Source organism: Triturus cristatus, chromosome 1_2, assembly GCF_964204655.1.
Source record: "Triturus cristatus chromosome 1_2, aTriCri1.1, whole genome shotgun sequence".
Taxonomy (NCBI): Eukaryota; Metazoa; Chordata; class Amphibia; order Caudata; family Salamandridae; genus Triturus; species Triturus cristatus.
In genome coordinates this window covers 433904950-433932714 of record NC_140580.1, presented here as the reverse complement: position 1 = coordinate 433932714, position 27765 = coordinate 433904950, and the positions used below count along the sequence as shown (strand labels likewise).

Below are 27765 nucleotides of genomic sequence, written 5' to 3'. Positions count from 1 at the left end.
TACATTTCTCCTTTTTAATCAAATACCATGGCAGAATATGTTTCAATTTGAGTGTTTAAATTACTTTATTCCACTTGTATTTAGCAGTGATTGGAGGACCTACTGCCAGTTTTTTTCTAAACATAAAATGTAGTTAAAAGCCAGCTGTTATATTAAAGCTCCAGAAAGCACAGCGCTATAAAAGAATCAGTTCAGAAATAATTTGTGAACTGGTTACACATAATGATGAATCCATATACGCAGAAAGAGCAGATGCAAAAATAAAATAAGGCACTTACTTTTACCACTTCGAGGTCACCAATTTTGGCAGATTCCAGCAAAAGTTTATCATTATCTGACGTGCATGACACAACACCTGCTGTTGGAGGGGAAAAAAAAATGTAACATTAAAATCAACATGAGAAAAAACAGTACCGTTTGTGTTCCGATTGGGCACTCTGGGACTCTACCAATTACAAATTCATATTAGTTGCTTAGAACACAACTGTAAGGATATGTCTATTGTAAAAAGTTTATGGTTTTGAGGGAGGGAGCACACAGAGATTTTCAGGTACCAGATGTCAACAGGGCAGTGGAATTTACGAATAAAGTACAAGAGCATTAACAGCACATCTCTAACAGCACTTTTTCAACCAACTAGGGCAAAATGACCCTTGTACCCAGCCTAGGGGTCTGAAGGGGAAAATCTCACTGGTTTTTCTGAGGCTCTAAAACAAGACACCGGGAACGCTCCTCCACCTCCCAAGTCGAGTTGGTTTATGGAAGGTAGGGAACACACCACTCACAAAATCTTGGAAGCCTTTCTCCGGCTCCTTGCACTTTGTGGTTCTCTTCAGATTCTAAGTCTATGTCAGAAAGCTGGTCTGCAAGGCCTACTTGGTTCTTCTTTCAGGGACATTCAGTGAGCATGACCTTAAGTTATAATAGTATTATTTTTATATCATAATATGGCCTTGTGGTGCGGTTGGATCCTCCTGGCTTGAGAACAGCTTCACTCTTCATGCTGGGCAGTTCAGCTCCTCCTTCCAGGTCACAAGTGTCGGATGGCTCCAGTTCCTCGTGCTTGTTTAGAGTTCTTGGAGGAGGAGAAAGTCATCAAAGCTTATAGTGAACAAATCTCTGGGCTGGCACACAGTTTCTTTAAAGTCCAGATCTAGTGCTAGCTAAAAGCTTGAGAGGCGCCGCACAGGGAAGCCAAAGTCAAGCAAATTGCAAACTTTCTTAAACATGTTGATTCTTCCGCAAATCAGAAGAAAACACCTTTCAGCTCTGTATATAGGTAGAAGACACCCTGGACCAAACTAGTCAAGTATTTTTGTATACTGGGCCCAGCGAGCCTCAGCTAAGGTTTCCTGGTTGTGAGGTAAATTCCCACGAAAGGGAAGAGAGGGTGGGTTTAGACTCAGTGAGGGAAACTGGTTAGAAGAGAAAGGGATGTAGATATTCCTCCAGCACAACAGACGGCCATAGGTTTAGACCAAGAGACAAAGGAAATGCATGCAGGCTGTCAAGACCCCAAAGGATGAAGGCAATCTGAAGAGGAACCACAATAATGTGCAGGCCTATATACAGGTCTTCTCCTTACACCTCTGACCATGCTAAGTCTCATAGCACAAAACACACAGAAATCTCAAGTTACACAACACATCCTCTCGAAGGAAAGCAAGGACATCAATTATGGCAGATTGCAGATTTTACAGGGGGGAGGACCAAAAATTATTTTCAGCATCAAGAGCATAGGAAAAAGTAATGGGAAGGAGGGAGACAATAGGACATACAAAGTTTTCGTTTGGCACATCTAAAATAAAAGAATGATCTAAAACCGAATTTTAATGTACTATTTTTGTCCTTATAAAACACTTCTATGAGTTAGGAAATGGAAATATCTAAAGGGACTATTTCTATTGTAAACCATGAACCCTAGAGCGTAAAATACCTTGCAGTATTTGATGTACGCTTGCATCCCCCATTTGCAGAGGAGTCAAGCCTTGCAGTGATACTATAGATGGATCAGCACCAGCATTGAATAGCAATCGGCAGATCTGAAGATGGCCAGAAAGTGCAGCTCTGTGTAACGGTGTCTGTCCAAGACTGTCCAGTGCATTGACCTGAAACAAAATTGACAAGAACTTAACATACTGATGATGTAATGCAATACTGGATTCAATGGCAAACTCTACATATGAATGTACCTGTGTCAGGGCTATTCAGAAATGCTTTGAACCTTTGTAATGGAACAAGAGTCAGATCTATAAGTAGCAGGTGCTTTTAAAGTGCCCAATTACCCTCCCCCAAAATAACTTCTGCAGTGTTTAGTTATTTATAAAACAATCGAATTCACACTCACTTTAATAAACATCTAAAGCAGAGAAGGGTTAAGTCAGAATGCCTAGGGAACAGAATGTTGAAGTTTGTATAAGTTTGCTTTAATGAACAGTTCTTGTATCTATAGGTCAACCCTAAAAATTGAGAAAAGTTTCACTGGATTTTATTTTATTTTCACAGGTGTTTAAACCTTTGTCTTTAGCTTTAATTCAAGTTTTCAGGGTACACAACAGTGAAAACTGTGTGAGGTCTTTCAACTCAACACCGGGTAAACTGTTTCAACCAAGTGAGCAAGATTTGTAACACTTACAAAAACATAACTCCTGACTTTTTACAGCAGAATAAGGTAAACGCTATGAAAACAACTGCTTTTAACATGTTTCTGAGAAAACGATGACCAAACAGACCTGACTATAAAACATATTGCATCAAAAGCATTTCCTCAAGACCAATTTTATTACTACCTTGTAGGTCACTAGCCTTTCTTACACACATTGCTATTCTATAGTCTCAAACTGTCCCCCGGGATGAAAGCTATTGCCTTTTTGGGCCATCTAGATGAGTATGTCTAAGTGAGCACTCCAACCTTCACACATCAGTCGGTTGTGGAAAGGAAGACTGTTAAAGTACTTGTGGCTACTCGTACCTTAGCCTCATGCTTCACAAGCAAGTCCACAACATCATCACGTGCGCTGTCAGATGCTACATGGAGAGGAGTCTGGAGACTAGAATAAACAGAAAGAAACGTAAATGTACTTTGTGCTTCCATTTGAAACATGGAGAAAAATGGGAAACACCAATAAAAAATGGAAGGCTTACTCTCTCATCTGCTCGTTAACATTTGCTCCTTTTCGTAAAAGTAATTCACACACGAGCTTTCTCTTGGAACACATTGAAGCAGCTGCACAGTGCTAGAAATAAATAATTGTGTTGCATGAACATCGATATCTGTTTTAGTGCTCCCAAATCTAGTAACATGCATCAACAACCAAACCATTTAGCATTTTAAGGTCAACAGTAGAAAAATGAATATCACAAGCTTTAAAGGGCCAACAGAATTTAAAGAAATGTTGCAGAGTCAATTTTTATACATAAAATGGAAGTGATACTTTACCTTTCATAATGCAGTACTTTACTTTACCACAGAGACAGTTCTTCACGTATATGAACAGAATCAATCCATTGATCAAAGTGAGTTAGTCTTACAGCGTCCTGTAGCAGCACTATATAGTGTGCTTTAGCAGTTTTCACAGTGCTCAAGATTTTTCTTTAAAAAAAAAAAAATTGCAAGGGGATTCCGCTTACATAAGACACCCTTAAGTTTTTCCTGTGTATGTCACATGGTTACCAAGTACTATTTTAAGGGTATTCAGGCTTGAAAAGGGTCTCAATCACTTAAGACGCAAGGGCGCCTCTCATTACTATAACTTCATATTTTCATATACATCTAATGCAGAATGTTTTGAGAGTTTTTTTTTATTAGAGTACTTTTAAGTTCTTTCTCTAAACAAAAAGGGCTTGCCGTGGTTACAATTTTTAAAATACCATTAGTATGGACAAATTACAGGATAGATGTAGGTTATAAATTACAGAATACAGTCTGACAAGGTTGTTGCCTTGCTAATATACGGTAAAAAATGAAGGTTTTACAAATACTCCCATGAAGATCAGAATCAACGCCTTCTCTCAATTTCAGGAGGACTGGGAAAATAAATGCAAAGATGTATACAAATAAAGCTAGCTTTCATGGGACTATATTGAAACATTACAGTTATCTGCTTAAAGACTGTGCCAACTAGGAGACAGAGAAACAGACACAACTCATCTCCTTAGACTATTAGATAGTCTCAGTCATTTGACTGTCTACAATGAAGTGCCTTTCTTTAAAGAAGCTGCAGCTACAGCAGTTCATTGCTTGGGTAAACCCTTTCAATTTCAGACAGCACATTGTGGAATGGAGTAGCTTTTGCAATATGTTCCCCTTGAGACCAGTTTATTGGAAGTGGGTCAATCAGATGATAAAAATAACTTGGAATTAACCCATTACTGTGCGTTTGCCATTTCACATAATTATAGGAAGCAATTTAAGGCATTAAAATAAGATAGAGAGTTTATACGGGAGCCGGCCATCTTGGCACCTTTAGATGCTACTATGGCGTTCGACACTTTGGAGTGGCCATATATTTGGTCCGTTTTGGCGAAATTTGGGTTCGGCCCTGATTTTATTGGTTGGGTAAAATTGCTATACGCTGACCCATTGGCTCAGGTGGTGGTGAATGGTAGGGTGTCGGCTCCCTTCGCACTGGGGAGGGGTACGCAACAGGGATGTCCGCTATCACCCCTTCTCTTTGCGCTTTCTTTGGAGCCTCTCGCCGCCTGGTTGCGTTGGGAGCCGTCGTTGCGAGGCATTAGATGGACGCCGGAGTTCGAAGACCGTGTCTCCCTTTACGCGGACGACATCCTTCTGTATCTCACTTCCCCCCCGACAGTCGCTAATGGTATTGGTGGACGTATTGAATTCCTTTGGCCGCAACTCTGGCCTGGTCATCAACTGGGCCAAGTCGTGCGTCTATGTCCTCTCGGGGGACGCCCCCCTCCTGCCGCAAGATTGCCCTGTTCAGATTGCTACCCTGGGGTTCAAATATTTGGGAATCTTTATCTCACTGGATCCCGCGGTCCGCTATGAGCGAAACCTTCTCCCTCCCCTCCAGCGACTGAAGGCCGACGTCGCAAGATGGCGACGACTTCCGCTTTCGCCGCTTGGACGGGCGGCATTGTTTAAAATGATGTCGCTGCCTCGCTTTTTGTATGCTTTGCAAAATACTCTTGATGTCGTGCCGGCCCGCTATTTCCGGGAGGTTGAGGGTCTTCAGCGCCAACTGTTTTGGGATGGGCGGCCGCAGATTGCTCTCGCCAAGTTGACGCTCCCTTGGTACGATGGGGGGGGGGGTCGCCCTCCCCGATATCAAACGATATTATTGGGCGTCTCAGTTGGCGGCGATGAACCACGGGATATATGGTCCTGCCTTAAACCCGGCGTTCGAGATGGATAAATTCCTGCTCCCGGGTGGGGATTATAATAGGGCGCTGTACTCGGTGACCCCGGACACGCGGCTGACGGGACCCACGCGGGTGGCGGTGCGTGTGTGGCACGCGGCGAATGCCGCGATGGGGTGGAAGGATCGCTTGACTCGGGCGACGCCGCTGTATGCCTCTGGGCGGTTGGGCTGTTTGTGGCGATCGAAAGGTTTTGAGAAATGGGACATGATTGGTATATGTAAGGTGGGTGATCTTTGGGTGAAGGGAGCTTTCAAAACGTTTGAAATGCTTAAAATGGAATATAAATTGAACGATAGAGAGTACTTCCGGTATGCTCAAGTCCACCATGCGCTGTGTTCGGTTTTTCCGGACGCTGCTGCCATCCCAGAGTATTCCCCACTGGAGGATAGAGTGTTGGATGGCTACGTGCCCGACAACACTATTTCTCTGATTTACAAGAAACTCATCAACGATCGTGCGGACTTGCTGCTCCGTCTGAGGGAGGCATGGACGGGCGATGGCTTAGAGCTGGATGATGAGGACTGGGTGTCGGCGGTGGCCTCCCCGAAGGAGGTAGCGATCCCGGCCCGCTTACGGTTTGTTCAGCTGAAGATCCTTCATAGAGTGTATGTCACGGGGCCCGGTTTGCTGCGTATGGGTTATTCGACGGATGGACTGTGTAAGCGTGGATGTGGCCTACCGGGCACCTTTCTTCATATCTTGTGGGAATGTTCGGAGGTTGTGCGATTTTGGAACGATGTCCACACTGTTATGGAGGAGGTCACACACGTGGCCCTGTTGCCAGAGGCTAGGAGGTGTTTGTTGAATGTTTGGGAACCGAATGATTGTACTGCGGCACAGACGCAGTGGGTGACCTTGGGGTACATGGTGGCTAAGCGTAACATTGCGCAGTTATGGGGCTCCCCGAGGCCGCCCATGATTGAGGTATGGAAGGAGAATATGGACTGGTGTATGTTTATGGAAAAGACGGTGTATGTGGCGAGAGGTAAGCCAGGGAAATGGAGTAGAGTATGGGGTCCGTGGAATTCATATCGAGGCCGTATCTGCACCCCGCCTTTGCCATTAGAGGTCGATATTGCTTTGACCCCCCTAGCCGCGCATTCTGCGGGAGGGTGTGAGGTGTGTTCCATGCTTTGTTTTCCCATCGCCCCCCCTTCCCCGCTTCTGGACTAGAATCGCTTTGGACACTTTATGTTATTCCCCGTCCTGGGAAGAGCACGCTGCTATCTCGGACTCTCATTGCCTTGAGTGTGTTTTATGTTTAATAAAAAATGAAACTGTTGTTTTAAACTGCTCCTGGCCTATGGCCATGGCCTGTTATAGGTGCCTACGGACTGCCGGGTGCTTTGCCGCTGGTTCATTTGAATGTATGGCGTTACACTGCGGGCCCTCGGGCTCTATAGCGGCCGGCCCTGGTGGTTGTAGGCCCTTGTATGTCTTTTATTGTGTGCTAACGGTTTCTAATAAAATATATTTAAAAAAAAATAAAAAATAAGATAGAATATATCTAGTCAAGGCATGACAGCGTTAACACCGCACATATCAAGTATTCACACTAAGAGGCTTGTTTTCTAAATCACTTATCTTGAAGAAACCTGTGCACTTTTTTCAGAATGTACCCATATAACATTTTATATTCCTCTTTCCGAAGCACACAGAGCAGACTAACCAGACTCATAACTAAATAATTAGGTAGAGAGTTCAGGGAAAGAGCACAGCTTCGCTAGGCTCATCAAGGTAACCCTTCCCAATGTTTAACATTTCAAATAGATAGAGACTTCAGAAAACATCAGTATCTTACTATAAACAGATGGCAAACAAATCATTTTGTGTGAAATGGCTCACAAACATTGCTGATATTTAGGACTTCAACATCATGCTGCTAAAAATGACTACTTATGTTTAGAACAAGCAAATAGTTTTGCAAAAGGATCATTTGAATAAATCCCCATCTTGCGGATGAACTGCTACTTAGAAGTTAAGAAAGATCTGCCCACTGCAAAAGTCCCACTTCAGACATGTTAGCTAAAAACAAAGTAAGAAATGGGCTGCGGTATGGATATAGTGCAAAACAGCAGAGTGGCTGCCCTGCTCCTGGCTCACCTAACAAAACTGGCACACAATCCTGCCCCCAACTTAGACTCCTGCTTTTTCCCTCCCCCCCCCCCTTTTTCGCTAGCCGTTTGTGTCACTCAGGGAAGGGAGTCCTCAAGGGTTCAAGCATCAAGGAATCAGTAGCAATTACTGGATAAAAAGAGCCAGTCTGCTTCTGTTAGGAGTGCTCTGGCCTGGAAGCCACTGCCCAATCATCGCCACACAAACGCGGTCTTAACTCTTCATCCATGGTAGAAACTTGCCTTGTACAACAATATAACCTTTTTGGAAGGTATGCCTTTGGACCCTAAAGTCCGTGAAGCATCAAAGGACCTTCTGAGTTCCAGCATCATTTCTCTTCCCCAGAGCTTGCTTATGCCACTGATAACTCTCCAGGCATAGGATTACATCCTCAAAGAACCTGAGTTCATGTTTGCCTTGCCTTCCTCTCTAAGGGCAGAGACCATAATCTGCAGGGTCTGACTAGGTATCCAAATTAAATGCACAATACTATGTAGACCTATGTCATTTACTGCATTCACAAGGACTACGGCAACCATTGTGGAGCAGTACTCTCAGGGTACACAACATCTCATATCATGTTCAAGCGATTAATCTTATTAACAGTTACCATAACCAAAGTCAGGTGTTTACCAAAGGCCATAACACACTTTAAGCTCCCTGAGCATCAAACTGAATCACATCTTGTAGCAAAGGATGTATTTGTACTATTAAATGGATCAACTTCACTCTATGCCCATCAATCTCTGGCAGTCCGTGTTTTAGGTCTGTCCAAGGAAAAGTAGACGCTAATGTCCCAAGGGCTCCCAAGGGCCGCTAACAACCCCAAAAGTGAGTTGATACATCTCCTGCCTTTCTTGGAGGCAGGAGACTAGTCACTATTCTACTGTGGTATTCTTCTAATCTAAAATGTGATCAGCACCAGCTTTCCAGAGCACACCCAAAGATCATTATTTTGAGCGTGCCGCACAGAACATATTAATTTTTTTTTAAACGAGGTGTGGCATACACGAAGAACAAAGATAAGAAAAAACAGAGCCTATAAAGAGCATTGAAGAACCATCACTCACCCGCGAAAGAAAAGGTAGATCCAAACAGAAGCATGGAAATGATCATGAAGCGAAGAAAGACAATCCAGACACGAATACTTGAATCCTTACTTTTGTGCAGGTATAGAAAGAATTCAAGGGCATGTAAGATCGAGTCACTGATGGTAAAATGAGAGTAAATCAGTTGGAAGTTACAGAGTTTGTATCACAGAAACCTAGGCTCCCTATGCCCAAGCTTCACGATCTGTAATGGAAAGTCACTAAACTTACAAAGCCAAAATCAAGGAGGGAATTTTAAGCCTTCTACATGAAATTAGTGGAATTGTCGCTGACAAAGATTTTTGGGCTATCACTTCAATGAAATTTGAAATAAGAATGGTTATCTGTATAGCATCACAGAAACCTAAAGGTGAATACCGGAGAACAAAGTAGCCAGAATAATTACACCCCCCCCCCCCCTCCACTATGAACAATATGCCCAACAACTCTCTGAGAGCAAATGAGGCAGGCAGGCCAGGAATTTATTGGGGAACTTGGTCCCCTGGAAGAAATTCTGATAATGTGGCCAAAAAATGCACTTTACCCCTTAATTTAACCTTCCATAACTTTGTATGTCTTTTTCCTCCTTTCTTGATTGATAGGGAATTTATAATGCGCTACTTTGCCCGAAGGCGTCAAGGCGCAAATGATGGAAAGCAATCAGCCAGATCCAAGATAAGGAGAGGAAGAAGCATTAAGGGTAAGCTTCAGAGAAAAGCAAAGTTTTAAGGCCTCTGCGAAACAGAGTAAGAGATTCCTGATTCCGGAGATCAAGGGGAAGCTCGTTCCAAAGTCTGGGGGCAAGAGCGAGGAAGGCCCTGCCCCCCCACCTTGCTTTCGCAATGCGTGGGACGGTTAGCAGCTTCTGACTGGCGGATCGCAGGGCCCTACCTGGGGTGTAGTACGACAGCAGAGACCTAATGCCCTCGGCCCCTGCGTCATGAAGAGCCCGGTGGATGATGATCAAGGTTTTTAATTTTATTCTGGCATGCACCGGGAGCCAATGAAGATGTTTCCTGATCGCAGTTCCTGAGGAGCGTCTAGGGGCATTAACGACAATCCTTGCTGCCGCGTTCTGGACCACTTGCAGCCGATGAACCAGTTTGTTGCTCATCCCAAGATAAAGGGCGTTGCAGTAGTCCAAGCGCGGAGATAGGAGGGCAACCGAGACTTGTTTCCGGGCGTCAGGGGTGAGGTAATGGGTGAGCTTTCTCAGCACCCTTAGGACCCCACAGCAGGTGGAAACGGTCCTATTCACTTGCTTATCAAAGGCAAGTGAGGTGTCAAATAGGACTCCCAGATTTCGGGCAACGGGGGATGGCTGGGGGCATACTCCCAGAGTCGATGGCCACCAATCCGCTGACCAAACCTCCTTGTTTCCCCCGAACACAAGGATCTCAGTCTTCTCCCCATTCAACTTTAGGAAGTTTGACGTCATCCAACCTGCCACGGCCCCCATACAGTTCCTAAAGTTTAGGGCCGTGGACCCAACAGATTGTGACAGGGAGACCATGATTTGGGTGTCATCGGCGTACGAGAGTACTTCCAGTCCAAAGGACCTGACAAGCCTAGCGAGTGGGGCCACATAAATGTTGAAAAGTGTAGGGCTCAAAGAAGAGCCCTGAGGGACCCCGCACTGCAAAGGCTTGGCGGTGGAGAGGAAGTCACCCAATTCAACCCTTTGCTCCCTGTTGTTAAGAAAGGAGGTAAGGAGACGAAGAGCCAGACCCTCCACCCCCATCTCACTGAGACGGGAGGCCAAGATAGTGGGGGACAGGGTGTCAAACGCGGCTGTAAGGTCGAGCAGGATCAGAAGGGTGGTCTGACTCCTGTCGACCTTAGCGCGGATATTATTGACCACCACTGTAAGAGCTGACTCAGTACTATGCGCCTTTCTGAAACCGTGCTGAGATGGATCAAGCAGGCAGGTTTTATCAAGAAAGGCGCTGAGATGGAAATTCAGATGAGCCTCCAACATCTTGGCCGGGGCAGGGAGAAGGGAGATGGAACGGAAGTTCTTTAAAGTCCCAGGGTCCAAAGTGGCCTTTATTAAGAGGGGCTTTACAATAGCTGTTTTCCAGGAGGCTGGAAAAGCACCACTGGATATAGCCCTGTTCATAACTGCCAACAGGGGGGGGATTAGAGTTGCCCTACAGTTTAAGGCTTTGAGCGGACAGGGGTCAAGAGGAGAGCCTGACCTAAGAGAATCCAAGAGTTTATCAAGGTCCTTGGCTGTGAGAAGGGGGAAACTGGGGTAGGTTTCGATAGGGAGAGTAGTATTCCCCGAATCAGGAGAGAAGGCCCGAGTCAAATTGTCCGTCTGGATGGCTGTGTAAATGTCTAAAATTTTGGTGTGGAAAAAGGAAGAAATCTGATCACAGAGTTCTTGTGAAGGGACTATGAGGTCTGGGTGATGGACAAGGGATAAGGTGTCTACAATTTTAAACAGGTCTCCAGGGGAAGTAAGAGAGGAAGTGAGGTTAGAGAAATAAGATTGCTTTTCAACCAGCACCGCCGCTTTATAGCTCTTAAGGAGATTTCTATGCTTAGTCCGACCTTCCGCATCGGGTTGTGCTCTCCAGAGCCTTTCTTGCCTCCTACATGCCTGCCTCTGAACTCTGAGAGAGTCGGAGTACCAGGGCGGTGAGAGGCGTTTCTTGGCACAATATAGAGATTTGAGGGGGGCAAGAGTGTCCACTGCCTTTGCGATAGTGCTCGCAAGCTCCCGTGCCGAAGAGTCGATATCCTGAAAGGGAAGAGACTTGATATTGGCAATGAGGGGACCCAGGGATTGATCAGTCAACCCCCGGAAGCTCCTCTTCTGCACCCAACAGTTTATATCTTTTCTAGGGGCGAGAGAGGCACAAGGAGTGAATTCCATAGAAACTGCGTTATGATCGGACCAAGAGAGGGGAAAGGAAGGACCCAACTCCAATCTAGGGTCATTCGTAAAGACTCCATCTAGCGTATGGCCGGCAGCATGGGTAGGAGATAATACCTTTTGAAAAAGATTGAGGGAGGCCAGCAGATCCACGAGGAATAGCGTATCACTAGAATTACTATTTTCCAAGTGGAAATTGAAATCCCCAAGAATAGTAAGGGAGGGCCTATTTAGAAAAGGCTCTATAGCTTCCAGAAGGTCGGAGCCAAACGAGGATCTGGAACCTGGGGGTCTGTAAATAAGAATACCAGAGAAATTTTCTATGGGAGAGGAGCTAAGGGAAAAGAACATGGCCTGAAAGGAATTATAGGGAGAAGGAAGAGACTCCATGCGACAGGTAAAGGCGTTCTTATAAATAATACCTATTCCCCCCCCCTTTACGGGCCTCTCTATCCTGTCTTACCATGGCATAGCCGTCAGGGAGAGCGTTAACCAAATCAGGGCCTGCTGAGTCCGAACCCCACGTTTCAGTTACCATCCATCTAATCTTCCTTCTCTCCACTCTTCCATCAAGCCACATTTCCCTCTGCTCATCATCTATCCGCTCCTCCCACCACACTTGTGTTCTTTCCATCAATTTCCCACCTTCTGTTTAATCTTACTATCCTCTTTCAGTGGTATTCATGAGCTTTTATTTGGACATCAGTATTTCCTATCAAAATCAATTGAGGCATAAACAATTTGAATGTCACACATATCTAGCCTGTGGCACTCATCTCGCTCAAGTTACTATGGGGGCGCAGATTGAGGGGTGGAGAGATTCATAACGCCCCTAACCTAGAACCATTATACTTAGCCTATTTCACTTCAGAATAACATTAAGAGATAATGGACTCGCACAATATACAGACTTACTAATTGAGAACCCACATTTTTTTGTTCTCAGATTTATTTGGAGATACAGCTCCTTAATACAGACTAGCCCAGATATAAATTGAGATTCTATTTAACTCGAAAGAAAGTAGGGTCTTACAGGGATTTGAACTTGTGATCTTTAGATGGCAGCATGTTCAATGGTAAGCTTTTAACTTATCGCGCAACCGTGCCAGTTTGTTTGGATTTTTTGATCCTTTATAGTTGCTAATAGGAGCCACAAGAACGTATTTAAGTAACATTACTGTAAGGAGAGATCAACTTGCCTTGCACCACGCATTCAACCACAGAGACCAAAGAGTGCAAAGTGGACATACCAATTACAGACAATGTTGTGCATTTGACTTATTAACCATTGGTGTAACATGGATGGGGAAAAGGGTTGCAGCAAGGATAAAGGTGATGGGATTACATTTTTGCTTAACAATTGTCTTTATACAAAGTCATTTTGAGGATGAAAGGCAAAGGCACATTATTATTATTATTAGTCAGATTTGTATAGCACATGGCTGCCCCAGCGACGGGGCGTCATAGCGCGACCCAGCCCTAAGACAAACGCCAAGAAGAAAGAAATAGGATGTTAGCACAGAAGACCGGGAAAGAGCCAGGTTTTTATGGCTTTACGGAAGGCCAGATGATTCTGGATTACTCGGATAGGGACAGGCAATGAATTCCAGAGTTTTGCCGCCAAACTACGAAAGGAGCGACTGCCTGCTCTGGCTTTCAAAACACAGGGAATACAGAACAGCGCACGGTCAGCCGATCTCAGTTGGCGCCGAGGTACATAAAACTAAAGCAAGTTGGACAGCCCCAATGGGGCCTGATGAGTCAAGATCTTGTGCGACACACAGAGAGCCTTAAACTGAATGAGTTTTTCGACGGGCAACCAGTGCAGCTTGGGGAGTATATGAGCAACTGAGTAGGACTTTGGGAGTGCTACTAACAAACGCGCAGCAGCATTCTGAACCCTTTGCAGGCGCTTGATGCTGGCCTTATTAGCGCCCAAATAAATGGCGTTCCCATAGTCCAATCTGGACAAAATGGAGGCCTGGACAATTGTTTGTCGCACCTTGGGAGGGAAAAAGCCCACCTAAGGTTTTAAACCACGCAAGAGCCCAAAACACACCCCTGCCACTGCTTTGGATTGAGGGTCGAAAGTCAGACCCTGATCGAGCCACACCCCCAAGTTCTTCACAACCTCCTTGGGTATGGGGGCGGGTTTCAGACCATAACTCGCGGTCCTTCCCGAACAGTAAAATCTCAGACTTGCTAGCATTTAGCTGCAAGCAGTTGGCCGCCATCCAGTCTGCCACCGCTAAGAGGTCACCCTTGAACTTAACCAGATTGTCGCCACAATTCTTAGAGAAGGTGATCACCAATTGGGTGTCGTCGGCGTACAACACCAGTGACAGCCCCCTATCTTTTGCTACTGCAGCCAGGGAGTGAACATAGATATTAAACAGGAGAGGGCTCAAAACTGAGCCCTGCGGTACCCCCTGATGCAGAGCAAACTCCTGTGAGTGGAATGGTGGCACGGACACTTGAAAGGACCTCCCCTCTAAGAAGGAACGAAACCAACCCTGGGCCGCATCCCCGATGCCAATTTCCTGAAGACGAGTTAATAAGATCGCATGGGAGATGGTATCAAATGCGGCACTTGGGTCCAAAAGGACCAAGGCCGCAGAATCACCGCCGTCCAGGCTAGCCCTGATAGCTTCCGTCACTGCCAGTAATGCGGACTCAGTCCCATGACGAACTCGAAAGCCATGCTGAGAAAACTCCAGAATGGCATTCTTTTCGATGTACTCGGAAAGGGCGGAGTTGACGTACGATTCCGCCACCTTTACCAGAAAAGGCAGCTGGCAAATTGGCCGGTAATTGCCTGATTCCGCAGGATCCAAGGAGTGTTTTCTGAGTAACGGAAGGACTTTAGCATGTTTCCATGCCCTGGGTACAACTGCAGATGCCAGGGACAGGTTGACCAGGTCAATATCCCAGGGGGAGATCAGAGGATCCGCCAAAAAGCCTGACTTGATTTTCAGGCAAAGTGCCTCATATTCCATAGGTGACAGGGGAGGAAAGGATAGCAAGCTGTTACCCGCCGTGGGACCCAAGGGCCCCAGTACCTCCACCTTAGCAAGCAGGTCCCCCGCAGGCAAATTGAGATAGATCCGCTCAACTTTGTTCACAAAGTAATGAGCCAACTCATTACACTGAAGGTTTGAAGAAATCGGGGAGGCCGCAGATGTAACCGCATTTTTCATACCCTTGAGCAGGGAGAAAATAGTCTTAGCAGGATTAGTGCTAGCCAAGATTTTATTGGCCACATACTCTGCTCGTGATTTCCGAATAAGCCTGTGGTACTGCTTAATGGCTGCCCGATATTCAATTTTTGCTGTGGCCTCATAAGAGCGTCTCCAAGCACGTTCAAGCTGCTTGCAGCCCTTTTTAGCTGTGATTAATACGTTGTCAAACCAGGGGTTGGATGGCCCTCGACTCTTCGCTCCCAATCTAGCTGGAATACAGGTATCAAAACCCAATAGCACCCATTCATGGAATCGTGATATCGCTAGATCCACGTCTAAAGGTAGCTGGGGCCTATGGCTAGACAGGCAACCAGAGAGCAAACCCAAATCCAGTTTGTGCCAGGGACGTTTCAGAACTGGGGCTGGGCAGAGAGGGGCAGCTTTTCCCTGCAATTGCAGCAAGAATGGGATCAAAAAATGGTCAGTTCACACCTGTGGGGCCGGCGAAAGAACTTAAGTTAGAAAATATAGGATCCAGCAGATGCCCTACCACATGCGTGCCCTCAAGGACACATTGCACCAACTGGAAGGCCTCCAAGTCAGCCAAAAAACTAGAAATCTCGGCTTTCTCATAGTTCTCAAGATAGAAATTGAGATCCGCTAGGATGGTAAAATTCGCAGCCCTACTTGCGTATAACGCAACTTTGCTCAGGAGGTCTTCCCTAAAACCAATAGCAGGGCCAGGAGGCTGGTAGATTAGAAGACCGGACATGGTGAAGTTGTATTTCAGCATAATTTTAAACAATGCGCTTTCACAATCCGCAATATTCTCTTTGCTAAGGCTGCAGGTATAAACATCCTTAACAATCACTGCGATACCGCCCCCGCGCCCCCCGCCCCGATTAACTGCCTTCAACACATAGCCCTGAGGAAGGGCCAGCCAGGGCTCAGCCACCGAATCCTGCGTAAGCCATGTCTCTGTTAGGAATAAGTCGTCCGGAGTCTCATCTACTAACAGATCAAACACCTCAGCATGGTGTTTCACAAGCGACCGGCAATTCAAGCTAAGGAACTTGAACTCCACAACATCTGAAGGACAGGGGGCCCAGTCCACCCATGGCAGCTGAATTAAACAAAGCTTACAGTTGATGGAGCTGTCCTGGGGCGCCCAGTGTGCCGAAGAGCATTTAGTATCCAAAGACAAAAGCTCCACTCGCGAGTAACTGATTAAATCAGCGGGAATACGGGCAGGGGGACTGGCAACTGGCGACTGTCGGGGGCGGACGGGCGCAGACGGGCATGACTTAGGCACGCCTTCGGGCGCAGCAGTGCCTTCATTTAACTGCTCCGGTGCCAACAACTGTCCCGCCGACCAGCACTCCCCCCAAGATGGCAGCTACCCTTTTCCTGCAGCCTTTCACTACCGTTACCGCCTAACAGCAGCCCGGTACCCTCCCCGCGATATGCTCCGATACACCAGCCAGTAAATTTAAATTTTAAAAACACACAATGTTAGATTGCAGCGGCGAATAAATTAAAAATAATGAGCACAATGACAGCGCGCTACACGCTACTTCGGGCTCCCGGCTCACGCCTCATTCCTGCTTCCATTAAATGTGTTTGACTGGTAACCACATCTTAGTGCAGGCATTAAATAAATGTGGCTGGAAAAAAAACATTGAAGTCATTTCAAAAGCCATAAATTGGAGGGAAGTGGAGAAAGTGTGACACGATTTAAAGAACCCTCTTTGCACCACATGTTCTCTGCTTTACTCCCACAAAATTACGGCATTTCCTTTATCGGCTTTAATGCAGATAAACCAACATGTTGGCCAAGGTCAGAAGAAGAGAGAAAAGTGCATATGTCAACACTTTGTTCCAATTTCCCTTAATAACGGATTTTTGACACAGCATCCTCATTGGGTATGGCGTTATAGCGCAGCTGTCTCCAGATCTTATGTGAAAAAAACAGACCTTCCAGGACAGAGGCACTGTGGCTGCACCCTGCCGCTGGGTCATGAGAATACATGCTTTGATTAGTCAAAAGCTGTGTGCTCCATAGAAAGGGTGCTGACTCGCCAACCAGCTGTAAGCATTTGCTTAACCAGCTGATCAAGCCAGGACATTTATCAAGCAAAGCCATTCTGTTTTTCATTTCATGCACACACATGCCATTGAAAAGAAGGGACCTTGCCTTTAAACTCCACACAAATGCCACTGTGATTCTATTCAAAATCTTCTCCTAGAAAACTATGGTGTTTGTACTTCTCTGGTTACCATGTGGTAACGCTTATGCTCAATACAGTACAGCATTTATGGTTATGATGGCAAGCCAATGGCCAAGGCTACACGTTAATCTGTTTTTTTACAAAAAGTTAAAACAAAGTCAGTGGGTCTGGTTTATTTATTTTGAAAATTAAATGTTAAAGGTAATGGGCATTTAAGGGTGGATTATTACTTTATTAAAATCTGTTGAGAGGTATTTTGTTAAATGAAATCTCACAGTTTAGTGTAGTAGGCAATGGTTTTAGCATTGGTTACCCAGCCTGACAGATTTGCACTGTGATAATCCTTGTTAAACCCAAATTCGAGATTGCGTATTTTGTTTGCCAACAATAATCTTATTTAAACTTCTAATTTTATGAAGGTATGCCTGATAGATGCCTTGTTAAAAACCTTAAGCTCAATACACTAGGCCAGATTTGGGTATGGTAAAGCAAATGATAAAGGGTACAGATCTGATAAGTTCACTGATAAAAAGTAATGTCTGAAGCGTAAGTCTGATTGCCTTAAAATAAAAAGTTTTGACAAAAGCAGTAGGCTTGGTTTAGTTATTGTGAAAAGAATTTGTGAAAGCCACTGAGCCTTTAATTGACAGTGGATGGTTTTCACGCATGTTTTACAGTCTGAAGAAAGGGATTTTGTTACAGGAAATCTTCTATTATGATAGTAAAAAAAAGGGTGGTGGTCATGCCCTGTGACAAACCCTGGGCATAGAGGAGTTACATTGTGATCATCTGCCTTTATAGAGGAGTTGTAAATGGATTTTTCCAACTGCAATGTTGCATGCATTTGTAATTGTATAACTGTATGCATGATGGTTGCTGGCGCATGTGCACTTCAAAGGCCTGTGCTGGCTATGGTGTCAAACCAATGAAAAAAACAGTGGCCTTATTGGTTCATTTGGTAAAAGTTAAGTCAGATTTCTGAGGTTTATAATGAAAATTTTAAAGTAAGCCAATAGACCGGACTTATTGTGAAAAGCATGTGTGAAAAAGGCAATATAGACTTTTAGTGGTGAATTGGTAATACTCTGTGGCCACACCCTCTAGCCAAGTATTATGTTAAATGAAATCTCAAAGATTACAATAATAGGCAAAGGTTTTGGTGTTGCTGGTCTACTTTAACCAACTGTGGGTAATAGAAGATTTGCAATGTGATAATCCTTTTAAAGCCATATAAGGAGTTTTTTATGATTTGATAACTGTAATCTTGTACATATTTGCACTTGTATTACTGTGTACCAGATGGTGGCCTTGTGGGAAATCCTATGCTCAATACAGTAGGTCTGAGTTGGTTATGATGACATGTCAATGTTAAAGGCTATAGGCCTAGCTGGTTCACTAGACAAAGTTATGCCAGATGCCATAGTTATGATCTGTTTTTATGAAAGTTACAATAAAGGCAATTAGACTCATTTTTTTAAATTATGAAATACATATATTAAGGCCAATAAGCCTTTATGGGTGGATTGTTACTCTACCATGTTAAGCCAGCAGACATGTATCTTGTTACATGAAATCTCACAGATTACCTTGCAGGCAAGGCTTTTAGTGTCAATTACCCCCGAGATAGAAGGAGATAGATCACTCCACCAAATGAGTATTTACGTCGAAGCCTGCTTCCAAGGTTTTAAAGCACTTTATTAAACAAACACATAGGGCCTCATTACATTGCAGCGAGTTTGCGACCACCCGACAAGTAGTCCGTGGTCCCACCTGCCATTTTTGGATAAGACCACCGTGTAGGCGGTCAGAAACGGCATTTTTCTACTGCAACTTGTGCTGCAGCACAGAAAAGGGCTGCAGCACAAGAAAGTAGAATAAGGCATGTTTTCAAACATCCATGTAGCATGTGCCAGGCACCATGTGGTGCCCAGCACACGCTGCATGGATGTTTGGGAGACCCCACTTGTGCTCCCCTGGCTACTTAGCAGTGGCCCACGGGGGACGGGGCCCTGCTTAGGGCCCCCAAAGTCCCTTTGCGACAGCCTTTTAAAGGCGGTGGGACCGCCATGAAAATGCTGTGGGAAATAGACATCTGTTATGATCTAGTAAGTGATTGATGCATCCTCTCTGTTGCTGTCCTTGCTTTGCTGCTCAGTCTATGTGATGTCATCGGAATGTTGAGTGTTTGAGTGGGGAGAAGGGATCAGTTGGTGGAAGGGCTGAGCAGCAGGGAGGCTGCTCCTGGTGGGGCATTGCTGGACATTAAGGCCTAACATGAGCTTAATATGGATCCTATCTGAAGAATAAAGCTGTGATCCTGAACTACATCACTGGACTACGCATCTTTCATTTATTTGTAACACTAGCGACGATTTTAAGAACCTGCGTGCTACTTTAATGGAGATTGGACTTTTAAAACTGAAGAAACTACAACCTGTGGATTTGAACAGACACCTGGCACCGCTAATGCCCCACCAGTGACCATTTCATCGGTCACCCCAACCAGTAAGTGCCAGTTTGTCTTAGACTTTCCTTCATTGTCTTGAAGTCTGCCTGTCTTTGCTGAACTGTTCCTGTCCTGTAACATGTTGACAGGGAACATTATCTATAACCTGGACATTATTTGCGTGTACTAGTGAGTACTCTACATTTGGATTTGGGTTGTTTCCTGCTACCTGTTGGATTTTAGGAACGTTTTACCAGTGATCTAAGGTGCCAGTTCTTGCTTGCCTGCCTGTTTTTCGCAACTTTGGCCTGCTGTGGCCTCCTGTGGCCTGCATTGTGTTGCCTTTGCTGGAGTGCCAATTCCTGCTAAATTGGAGGTGTCTTTCAACTGCTGCTTTCCATTGTCAGTCCGCTGTGCACATAATTTTGTCTCCCTCCCGCAAAAATTCATAAATTGGACTTGGGTGAGGGAAATGCCTAGATTCTTTCCTCCCTGTTGGATCTACTGTTGTGATATCACTGGGAGATGCGCTGGGACTGGATTTTGCTGCGTTGTTGTGTTTGTTCACACTGTGAGACTTGACGTGCAGATGTTATTTGAAATGGATTTGTACTTTGCCTTTATGTCCCGATGCTGCATCGTTGCCTAACCGAAGCCTTCATTTTAAATTTCAAAAGGAGCCTGTGACAAGTAAGAGACGCGCTTACCTGGGAGAAGGTTTGGATCGCATGCATGTTTCTCGTCACTCATGGAATTTTCTCTGTGACGTACTCTCCCTTTTCGTCCACTGTGATGCTTGCTGGGACTTTGAAGCACGTTGCGGCTGTGAGCCATCCGGCGCGGCGTGTCATGGCATGCCGCCATTTTGAGATTGGCTGCGTTTTCCGTAGTTCATTTCGCCAACCATGTTCCATGCGCCTACACCCAGGAGCTTGGTAGCGCCGGAGAGCGCGTTGGCATTCTTCTTTAGCGACAACATTGGAGGAACGTATTTTGTGACTCAATCGGGGTAGCGCAAGGAAAAAATTACAATTCTCAAGCTGTTTGGATGATGACCCTCGGGTGAGAAGTCGCTCACCGGTCATTTTGACTGTTTTGTTAAACTTCTCATATGTGAAGTCTATGTTTTAGATTCAATGTCTAAATGCCATACTTATTCATCTGTTATTGTGTCCCATGCCTATGAAGCTTTACTATGTTGTGGTAAAAGTATTCAAAGTGACGAGTGTATGCTATCATATGTATGTCATCGGCAGTATAAGGCGCAAGACCTGCAAGTGTGTGCAGTAAAGGGATTACGTAGGTAGTATCCAAAGTTCTCCAGTTTATGCTGAAGGGGTGTTGTTATCTCCCAAGTCCTGCAAGTGTATACTGCACAGTTGTGCGTGCGTATTGTAATGGAGTATGAGAGCGGGGGAAAGAGTGTAGTGTCCTTGTTTTGTATCTGTATAAATTGAGGGAGAGAGAGAGAGTGTGGTGTCCCTGGTCTTGTTAGTGTACGTCTTTTATTAAGTTTGCCACATGCGAGGTGTTTGGTCTGTGCGTTACGGGTGGGCACATAAGAAGACTTCTTCTTTCGAAGCTTCTCAGACTTACCCGTCTGGTTTTATCCTTGAATTGGTGGTTACCTCGTGTGAGGTCTTGGTCTGTGTGTTAAGGGTGCGCATGTAAGAAGACTCCTTATTTTGAGGCTTCTCAGATTTACAGGTCTGGTTGTACCCTTGAATTGGTTACCTCGGGTGAGGTGTTGGTCTGTGCATCACAGGTGCGCACGTGTGGAAATCTCTTATCTTTTAGCTTTCTGATTTGCCTGTCAGGGGTTGTAAGTTTACCCCTTTCAGTGTTATGTTCTGAAGCTTCGTGTTATTCTTGAAGCTCATTGATTTTTGTATGTGTGTATCTCTATCAACGCACATTTTATTTAATTAGTCTTATTGCATGCAAGTACATTGATCTTGCATGTTTGTATTTTGACAAATTTGATGAGGGGGGGGGGGGGATGTGTTATGATCTAGTAAGTGATTGATGCATCCTCTCTGTTGCTGTCCTTGCTTTGCTGCTCAGTCTATGTGATGTCATCGGAATGTTGAGAGTGTTTGAGAGGGGAGAAGGGATCAGTTGGTGGAAGGGCTGAGCAGCAGGGAGGCTGCTCCTGGTGGGGCATTGCTGGACATTGATTAAGGCCTAACATGAACTTAATATGGATCCTATCTGAAGAATAAAGCTGTGATCCTGAACTACATCACTGGACTACGTATCTTTCATTTATTTGTAACAACATCCTAATCACTAGGACTATGCCTGTGCAGGCAAAGCCTCCATTGTGAGGATTAGTGTCCGACTACCGCCCGACGAGCTCCTTGAGCCCATCAGAGGCAGCGGTCTGTCTCCCAGACTGCTGCAGTGTGACCGTCCTCATCGAAATGCGGCGGTGAGACAGATGGCCTGGATGTCGGATGGACAGCAACCGATGGCCTGTCGGTGGCGGTCACACAGACATTAAAATGGGGCCCATTGTTGGGCAGTCTGCTGCGATACCACGAGTCGCTAAACTGCAGCATTAGCAATGATTTAATACAACGCTGCATGAGGATTGAAATATTAATTATTGCAGGTGCGCATGCTTTAAGAATGACCGGAAGACTGAGCAATCAACTAATCAAGTAGACTTTATAACTCGTGGTTGTCTTTAATGAGCAGACTTGCTGTGATCAAGGCTCATAAGAGGAGCGGAAACGTGTTGGGAGTGGTATCAAAGCAGACAGCCAAACAATGTGTTTGTTTAACAAGGCACTTTGAAACATACTTCTTCTTCGGTGGAGTGCTGTTTTGTGGTAGTGTGGGCGGGCAGTAAGGCTTTATCAGAGGGTAGTGTTAAGCATTTGACTTACCTGCATTTCAAACAACTGAATTTGAACCTGCATTCAGTTATAAAACATTGCATAAGATTTTGCAAAGCATTTTTTTCACGTACCTGTGCCAGGCTTGGCTTGGTTCTAGAAATAAAATTACTTAATATTTTTACAAAACAAATTGGTCTGAGTTCAGTCAGAGTGTGTGACATCATTTGCTGACTGAGTGTGTACAACAAATGCTTAACACTACCCTCTGATAAATCCTTACTGCTCTCCCACACTACCACAAATAGAGAGTAATGTGCTATCTACGTTTACCTCTGCCTACCTCTGGGGTTCCACTGGAGTCTGTGCACACTATACCTAATTTTGGTATAACATATACAGAGCCAACTTTCTACAACCACAAACACTGCACCCGAGCCGCCCAGGCCTGAAGAAGCTGACTGCTCCCCTTTGCTCCCAGGTCCCTCACGACCCAAGCCTCCCATTGGGAGCTCACAGACTTGGCCCAAAGTCCTGCCTTGCAACCTATATCCAGGTGGCCCCCCTTCCCTTCTACTGCGTAGCGTGAGAGGCTACCAACCCCTCCAGCATTTCTGCATCCCGACTCACTAGGACAGACATGGACAATCTGCTTTTGGAACTCTGGTCCTTGCCCCCCACCACCTCACAACCGAAAGGGATCCCACGGAAATGCCTTGCAAGTATATGTATGCTGTAAATGTTCTTTCTCCTATAGGAAAGCATTACGCGTAAAAAAAGAACTGTTGGTTAACTGTGCGAAAACTGTAAAAAGTCTATTATGAACAATGTCTTACCTGACAACGAAGTTCTTGGATTCAAAATGTATATAAAGATACCCAATATTTTTCCAAATTGGTGTGGATCTCCTTTTTGAGAGTGTGCATCATTTATTGACTGTGTGCGCAACTAATGTCTAACACTCTTCTCCAATAAGCCTAAGGCTGCTCGACCACACTACCCTGGATGGAGCATTTTGGGATTACTAGAGGAAGCTCCTGTGCACTCATAAGGGATACCTGGACTCTTTACAGAGCATACATCTTTTTGGTATGGTATATAAATAGCCAGCTTCTTACAAACACCATCTAAACTAGCACTGCAATATGGTCACTTGCAACTATGTTTAATTTTATATGTTATTGCAAACACATGCCTGTCATGTTTAGGACGCAGCGATACTAAAGGGGATGATGGACGAAGCGCTTGAGCAAATCAAACACTCACCCCCAGTCAACTGATCTGGGTTTAATCATCATCATTCTTTAGCTCACTCCACCACCCCAGTTCAGACATGGCCATATGCAAATCAGTCTGACCCTGTGCCTCATGGGAACAGTCCAACCCGAACTGCCAAGCCATGTCTTCCCTGGACCGGAAACAAGCATCCTGGGACCGGTTTCGGGTTCATAACCCTCGTCAGCCAGGCTATCTTGAATCCAGTGGTATCGCTATGTTTAGGACGCAGCAGGTTTTCTTTTTCTACGTTTGTTTTAATTTATCTGGCACATGCTGTTCAGTTTGTGTGAGTTTGTGATTGTACCAATGGGTGAGTGCGAGAATAAGTCAGTGGTTGAATGATTCAAGATGAGTGAGTGCATGTATGATGACTTATTGAATTGAATGCCTTCACCCATCACTGGCCGAGGAAGCACTTTCATCTATAAGCCAGACCTATTGGTATAGCGAACGCGTATTTATCTAGAAGTGCATACTATAAGTAACATATCATACTGGCCAAGCAAACCTTAATTTCTAGCTGGAGCAGCAGAGAAAAGGCAAAGGAAAGGTATTCAGTAAGGATTAGTTACTTACCTGTAATCCTAGTTCTCTTCCAGGGGTATCCTCATCAAAGTCATAAGCATTAGAATATTCCCGCCCATGTGCGGGATCCCGGAAACAGTATATTATATGTGCCCCACATATATATATCCATACATATATACCTATATGTATACACAAGCAATTGCAGCCCCTAAACCCTAGAGCTGAACCATGCTGTAAGTAATGGTTCCATGGCGTCCTGCATTTTTCTAATTCCCCACGCCAGACTGCGAATGAGACCTTTGCAGCAGGCTCTGGAGGACCAATGGGATCAGTCCACAGGCCGTTGGGGAGATCGAATCTCTCTCTCCCAGGTAGCGAAATCTTCCCTAGCATGGTGGACTCGTCAGGACAATCTGTTGGTGGGAGTCCCGTTTCACCAGCCACTTCCGGTGCAATCGGTGGTGACAGACGCATCGCTACAAGGATGGGGGGCCCACATGGGGTGCCTCCAAATACAAGGTCAGTGGTCTGCAAAAGAACAGGGCTACCACATAAATATGCTAGAGCTTCGAGCAGTCCACCTTGCTCTAAAGGCGTTCCTCCCAGCAATCGAGACCGACTCAGTCCTGGTGCAGACCGACAACACCACGACCATGTTTTACCTGAACAAACAGGGCGGGACTCGGTCACGCCCCCTCTCCCTGGAGGCGCAGGCGATCTGGCACTGGCTGCTCGCCCGGAACCTCTCGGTGGTGGCAGTACACCTTCCAGGGGAGTTGAATATCAAGGCAGACGCACTCAGCAGGCACTTCGAAGATCAGCCCGACTGGGTGCTGCACGACGACGTGGTGGCGGACCTGTTCCGTTGGTGGGGTCGTCCAGACATCGATCTGTTTGCAGACGACGAAAATTCAAAATGCCACGCCTTCGCGTCCAGATTCCACCATCCAGGGACCAGGGGGAATGCTCTTTTGATGGACTGGTCAGGGACATTTGCCTACGCCTTTCCACCCCTGCCTCTGATTCCGAAGGTGGTATCCAAGCTGCTCAGATCCGACATGAAGATGATCCTCATAGCTCCGGACTGGCCGCGCCAGTGGTGGTACCCGGACCTTCTTCATCTCTCAGTTCGACCTCACAGGCGGCTGCCTTGCAGGCCGGACTTGCTGTCCAAGATGGGCGGGAGGATTCTGCATCCCAACCTTCCCTCACTGAACTTAACAGCATGGCTCCTGAGGTCCTGCAATACGGACATTTAGGTCTACCGCCTGACTGCATGCATATTCTCAAGGAAGCGAAGCGACCCTCCACAAGAGCGTCTTATGCGTTTAAGTGGAAGAGGTTCTTCATTTGGTGTAGGGAGAATCACCATGATCCTACAAAGGGGCAGGAGGACGTCATCCTTCCGTACCTCCTTCACTTAGCTAGATCAGGCTTGAAGTATGCATCCATCAGGGTCCATTTGTCTGCCATTACAGCTTACAGGAGGTCTCCAAGTCAACCTTCTTTTTTCCAGATGCAGGTGGTCAAGGACTTCTTGCAGGGGTTGAAAAAAGTTTACCCCCCTGTTCGAAACCCTTCGCCTCCGTGGGAGTTGAACTTAGTGTTATCCAAGTTGATGGGCCCACCTTTTGAGCCGATCCACAAATCTTCTTTACAGCATCTGTCATGGAAGGTCGCTTTTCTGGTAGCCATTACATCGGCACGCAGAGTAAGCGAAATCCAGGCTCTGTGTACTAAAGAACCGTACACAGTTTTTCACCAGCACAAAGTGGTCTTAAGGGCACATCCATCCTTTCTCCCTAAGGTAGTGTCTGATTTTCATATTAATCAGTCCATTTCTCTGCCATCCTTCTTCCCGAATCCAGCGACCCCGGCTGAGCGGTCGCTCCACTCCTTAGACCTCAAGAGGGTACTTAAATTCTATCTGGCCAGTACCAGAAGCATTAGGAAGACGGATCAGCTGTTTGTCAACTATGGCGCCATGAGAACAGGCTTCCCAGCGGCTAAACGATCCATTTCCAGATGGATTGTTTCCTGCATTACCCTAGCCTACCAGCTGGCGAAAAGGCCCCTAAGGCTCATTCTACTAGGGGGAAAGCGGCCACAGTAGCTTTCTTGCATGACGTTCCAATGGCAGAGGTCTGCAAGGCGGCCACTTGGAAATCGGTCCACACCTTTACCAGGCACTACTGCCTCGAATCCGATTCCAGGGCGGATGCCCAAGTAGGCCAAGCCTCCTTGAGGAACCTGTTTGGGTAGCTGAGCTATCTGAGCATTATGCTCCTTCTCTGTTTTTCTTTCCTTTGCCCGCAGGGGGATGAGGTGAGGCTCGCTATTCTATTCTAATGCTTATGACTATTGATGAGGATCCCCTGGAAGAGAAGGATTAGTTACTTACCTGTAATCCTAGTTCTCTTCCAGGGGTATCCTCATCAAAGTCATAAGCAACCCTCCCGCCTCCCCGGGCAAAGGTGTGTTAGTTTTCAGAGGTTATTATTTTTCTTTGTGCCATGACTTTTCAGTCTCCGCAAAGAACAACTGACCTAACTGCCACCCCTGAGGCATGATGGGAAGGTGGGGGTCAGGTGTGCCTTAAAGGCACGGTGTCAGTTTTTTGCTATGCAGCTATGAGTTAGCTTTTCAGTCTTTTTAGACTGGGTATTTGCAATGCAGCCTGGGAGCTTCCTATGCTTTCAGTGTTTTCTAAGAATTTCTGCTGTTTTCTAAGCATTAAAACAGTTTCCAAACAAGTTATAATGTTGTTTCTCATGTTTATAATGCTATTTTCTTATGTGTAGTGGAAATTACTTACAGCATGGTTCAGCTCTAGGGTTTAGGGGCTGCAATTGCTTGTGTATACATATAGGTATATATGTATGGATATATATATGTGGGGCACATATAATATACTGTTTCCGGGATCCCGCACATGGGCGGGAATATTCTAATGCTTATGACTATTGATGAGGATCCCCTGGAAGAGAACTCAATTAACCTGATTCAATGTCTATGTCAACTAAAGCACTGTCTTCCAGCTGTTTAGAATGTGGGTGAATAGATAGTTGTTTTCATGTGGGAGCTCACCAACTGAGTGTATTCACTCTTTTTTATTGTCCGAGACATGTAAATAAGTGTACTCCACTTCCACAATGTAAGTGGGACTTAAAGCATACTTCATGCAGGTTGTTCCTGGCAGGGTTCTGGATTCATTGCAAAACGTACTCCTTTCTTGTACTTCCTGGGTGCAGCCAGAATAAAATAAGAATTCCATTGGCACAGTCTATTTAAAAAAATGCAAGTTGATCTACTGTGTTGCTGAATCTTTCGAGACAACCACTTCCTTCTGAGCTCTGCTTAGAGGACCCTTTTTGCAATACTCTCCACAGACAGGAACCACGTCCAAATGCAGTAATGGTACATTATGAGAGAGCAAACAATGGTTAACTGCTGACTTCGGAAGCGTTGGTGTAGGAAGACACACATTGTATTATATTATTACCCCAAAGAACTCAGCACGAGCAGCAAGATGCCCAACATGGTGCATGTGACTACAACCAGATCCCAAGTACCCTACAGCAAGGTGACCGGGTTCACCACAGGTTACCAAACAGAAGTTTTTGGTGGCAAATAGTGGCTGGCACTGGTTCGCTGAGGTAATTATCTTTTCCTTTGTGTGCTGAGAAACTTGGAAAGGGCAAGTGAAGCAATATAGCCCTAGGGCGCCTAGAAGGATGCTTCACTGACTTTATATGCCTGAATATTGCAAACACCTGCAGTAGATAAAACTATACTAG

The 27765-nt window shown here is 45.5% G+C and overlaps 1 protein-coding gene across 2 annotated transcripts in view; it reads right to left on the bottom strand.

Annotated features, from left to right (window-relative positions):
* The window catches only part of TNKS2 (tankyrase 2), a 689601-nt gene that overhangs the window by 545412 nt on the left and 116424 nt on the right, over positions 1–27765 (bottom strand). For both annotated transcript variants that reach the window (XM_085605833.1, XM_085605841.1), the window contains exons 10-13: positions 3145–3236; positions 2972–3050; positions 1937–2108; positions 279–358 (exon numbers count right to left, since the gene is read on the bottom strand). In XM_085605833.1, coding sequence (XP_085461959.1) covers positions 279–358; positions 1937–2108; positions 2972–3050; positions 3145–3236 — 423 coding nt within the window. The remainder of the gene's footprint in view (positions 1–278; positions 359–1936; positions 2109–2971; positions 3051–3144; positions 3237–27765) is intronic.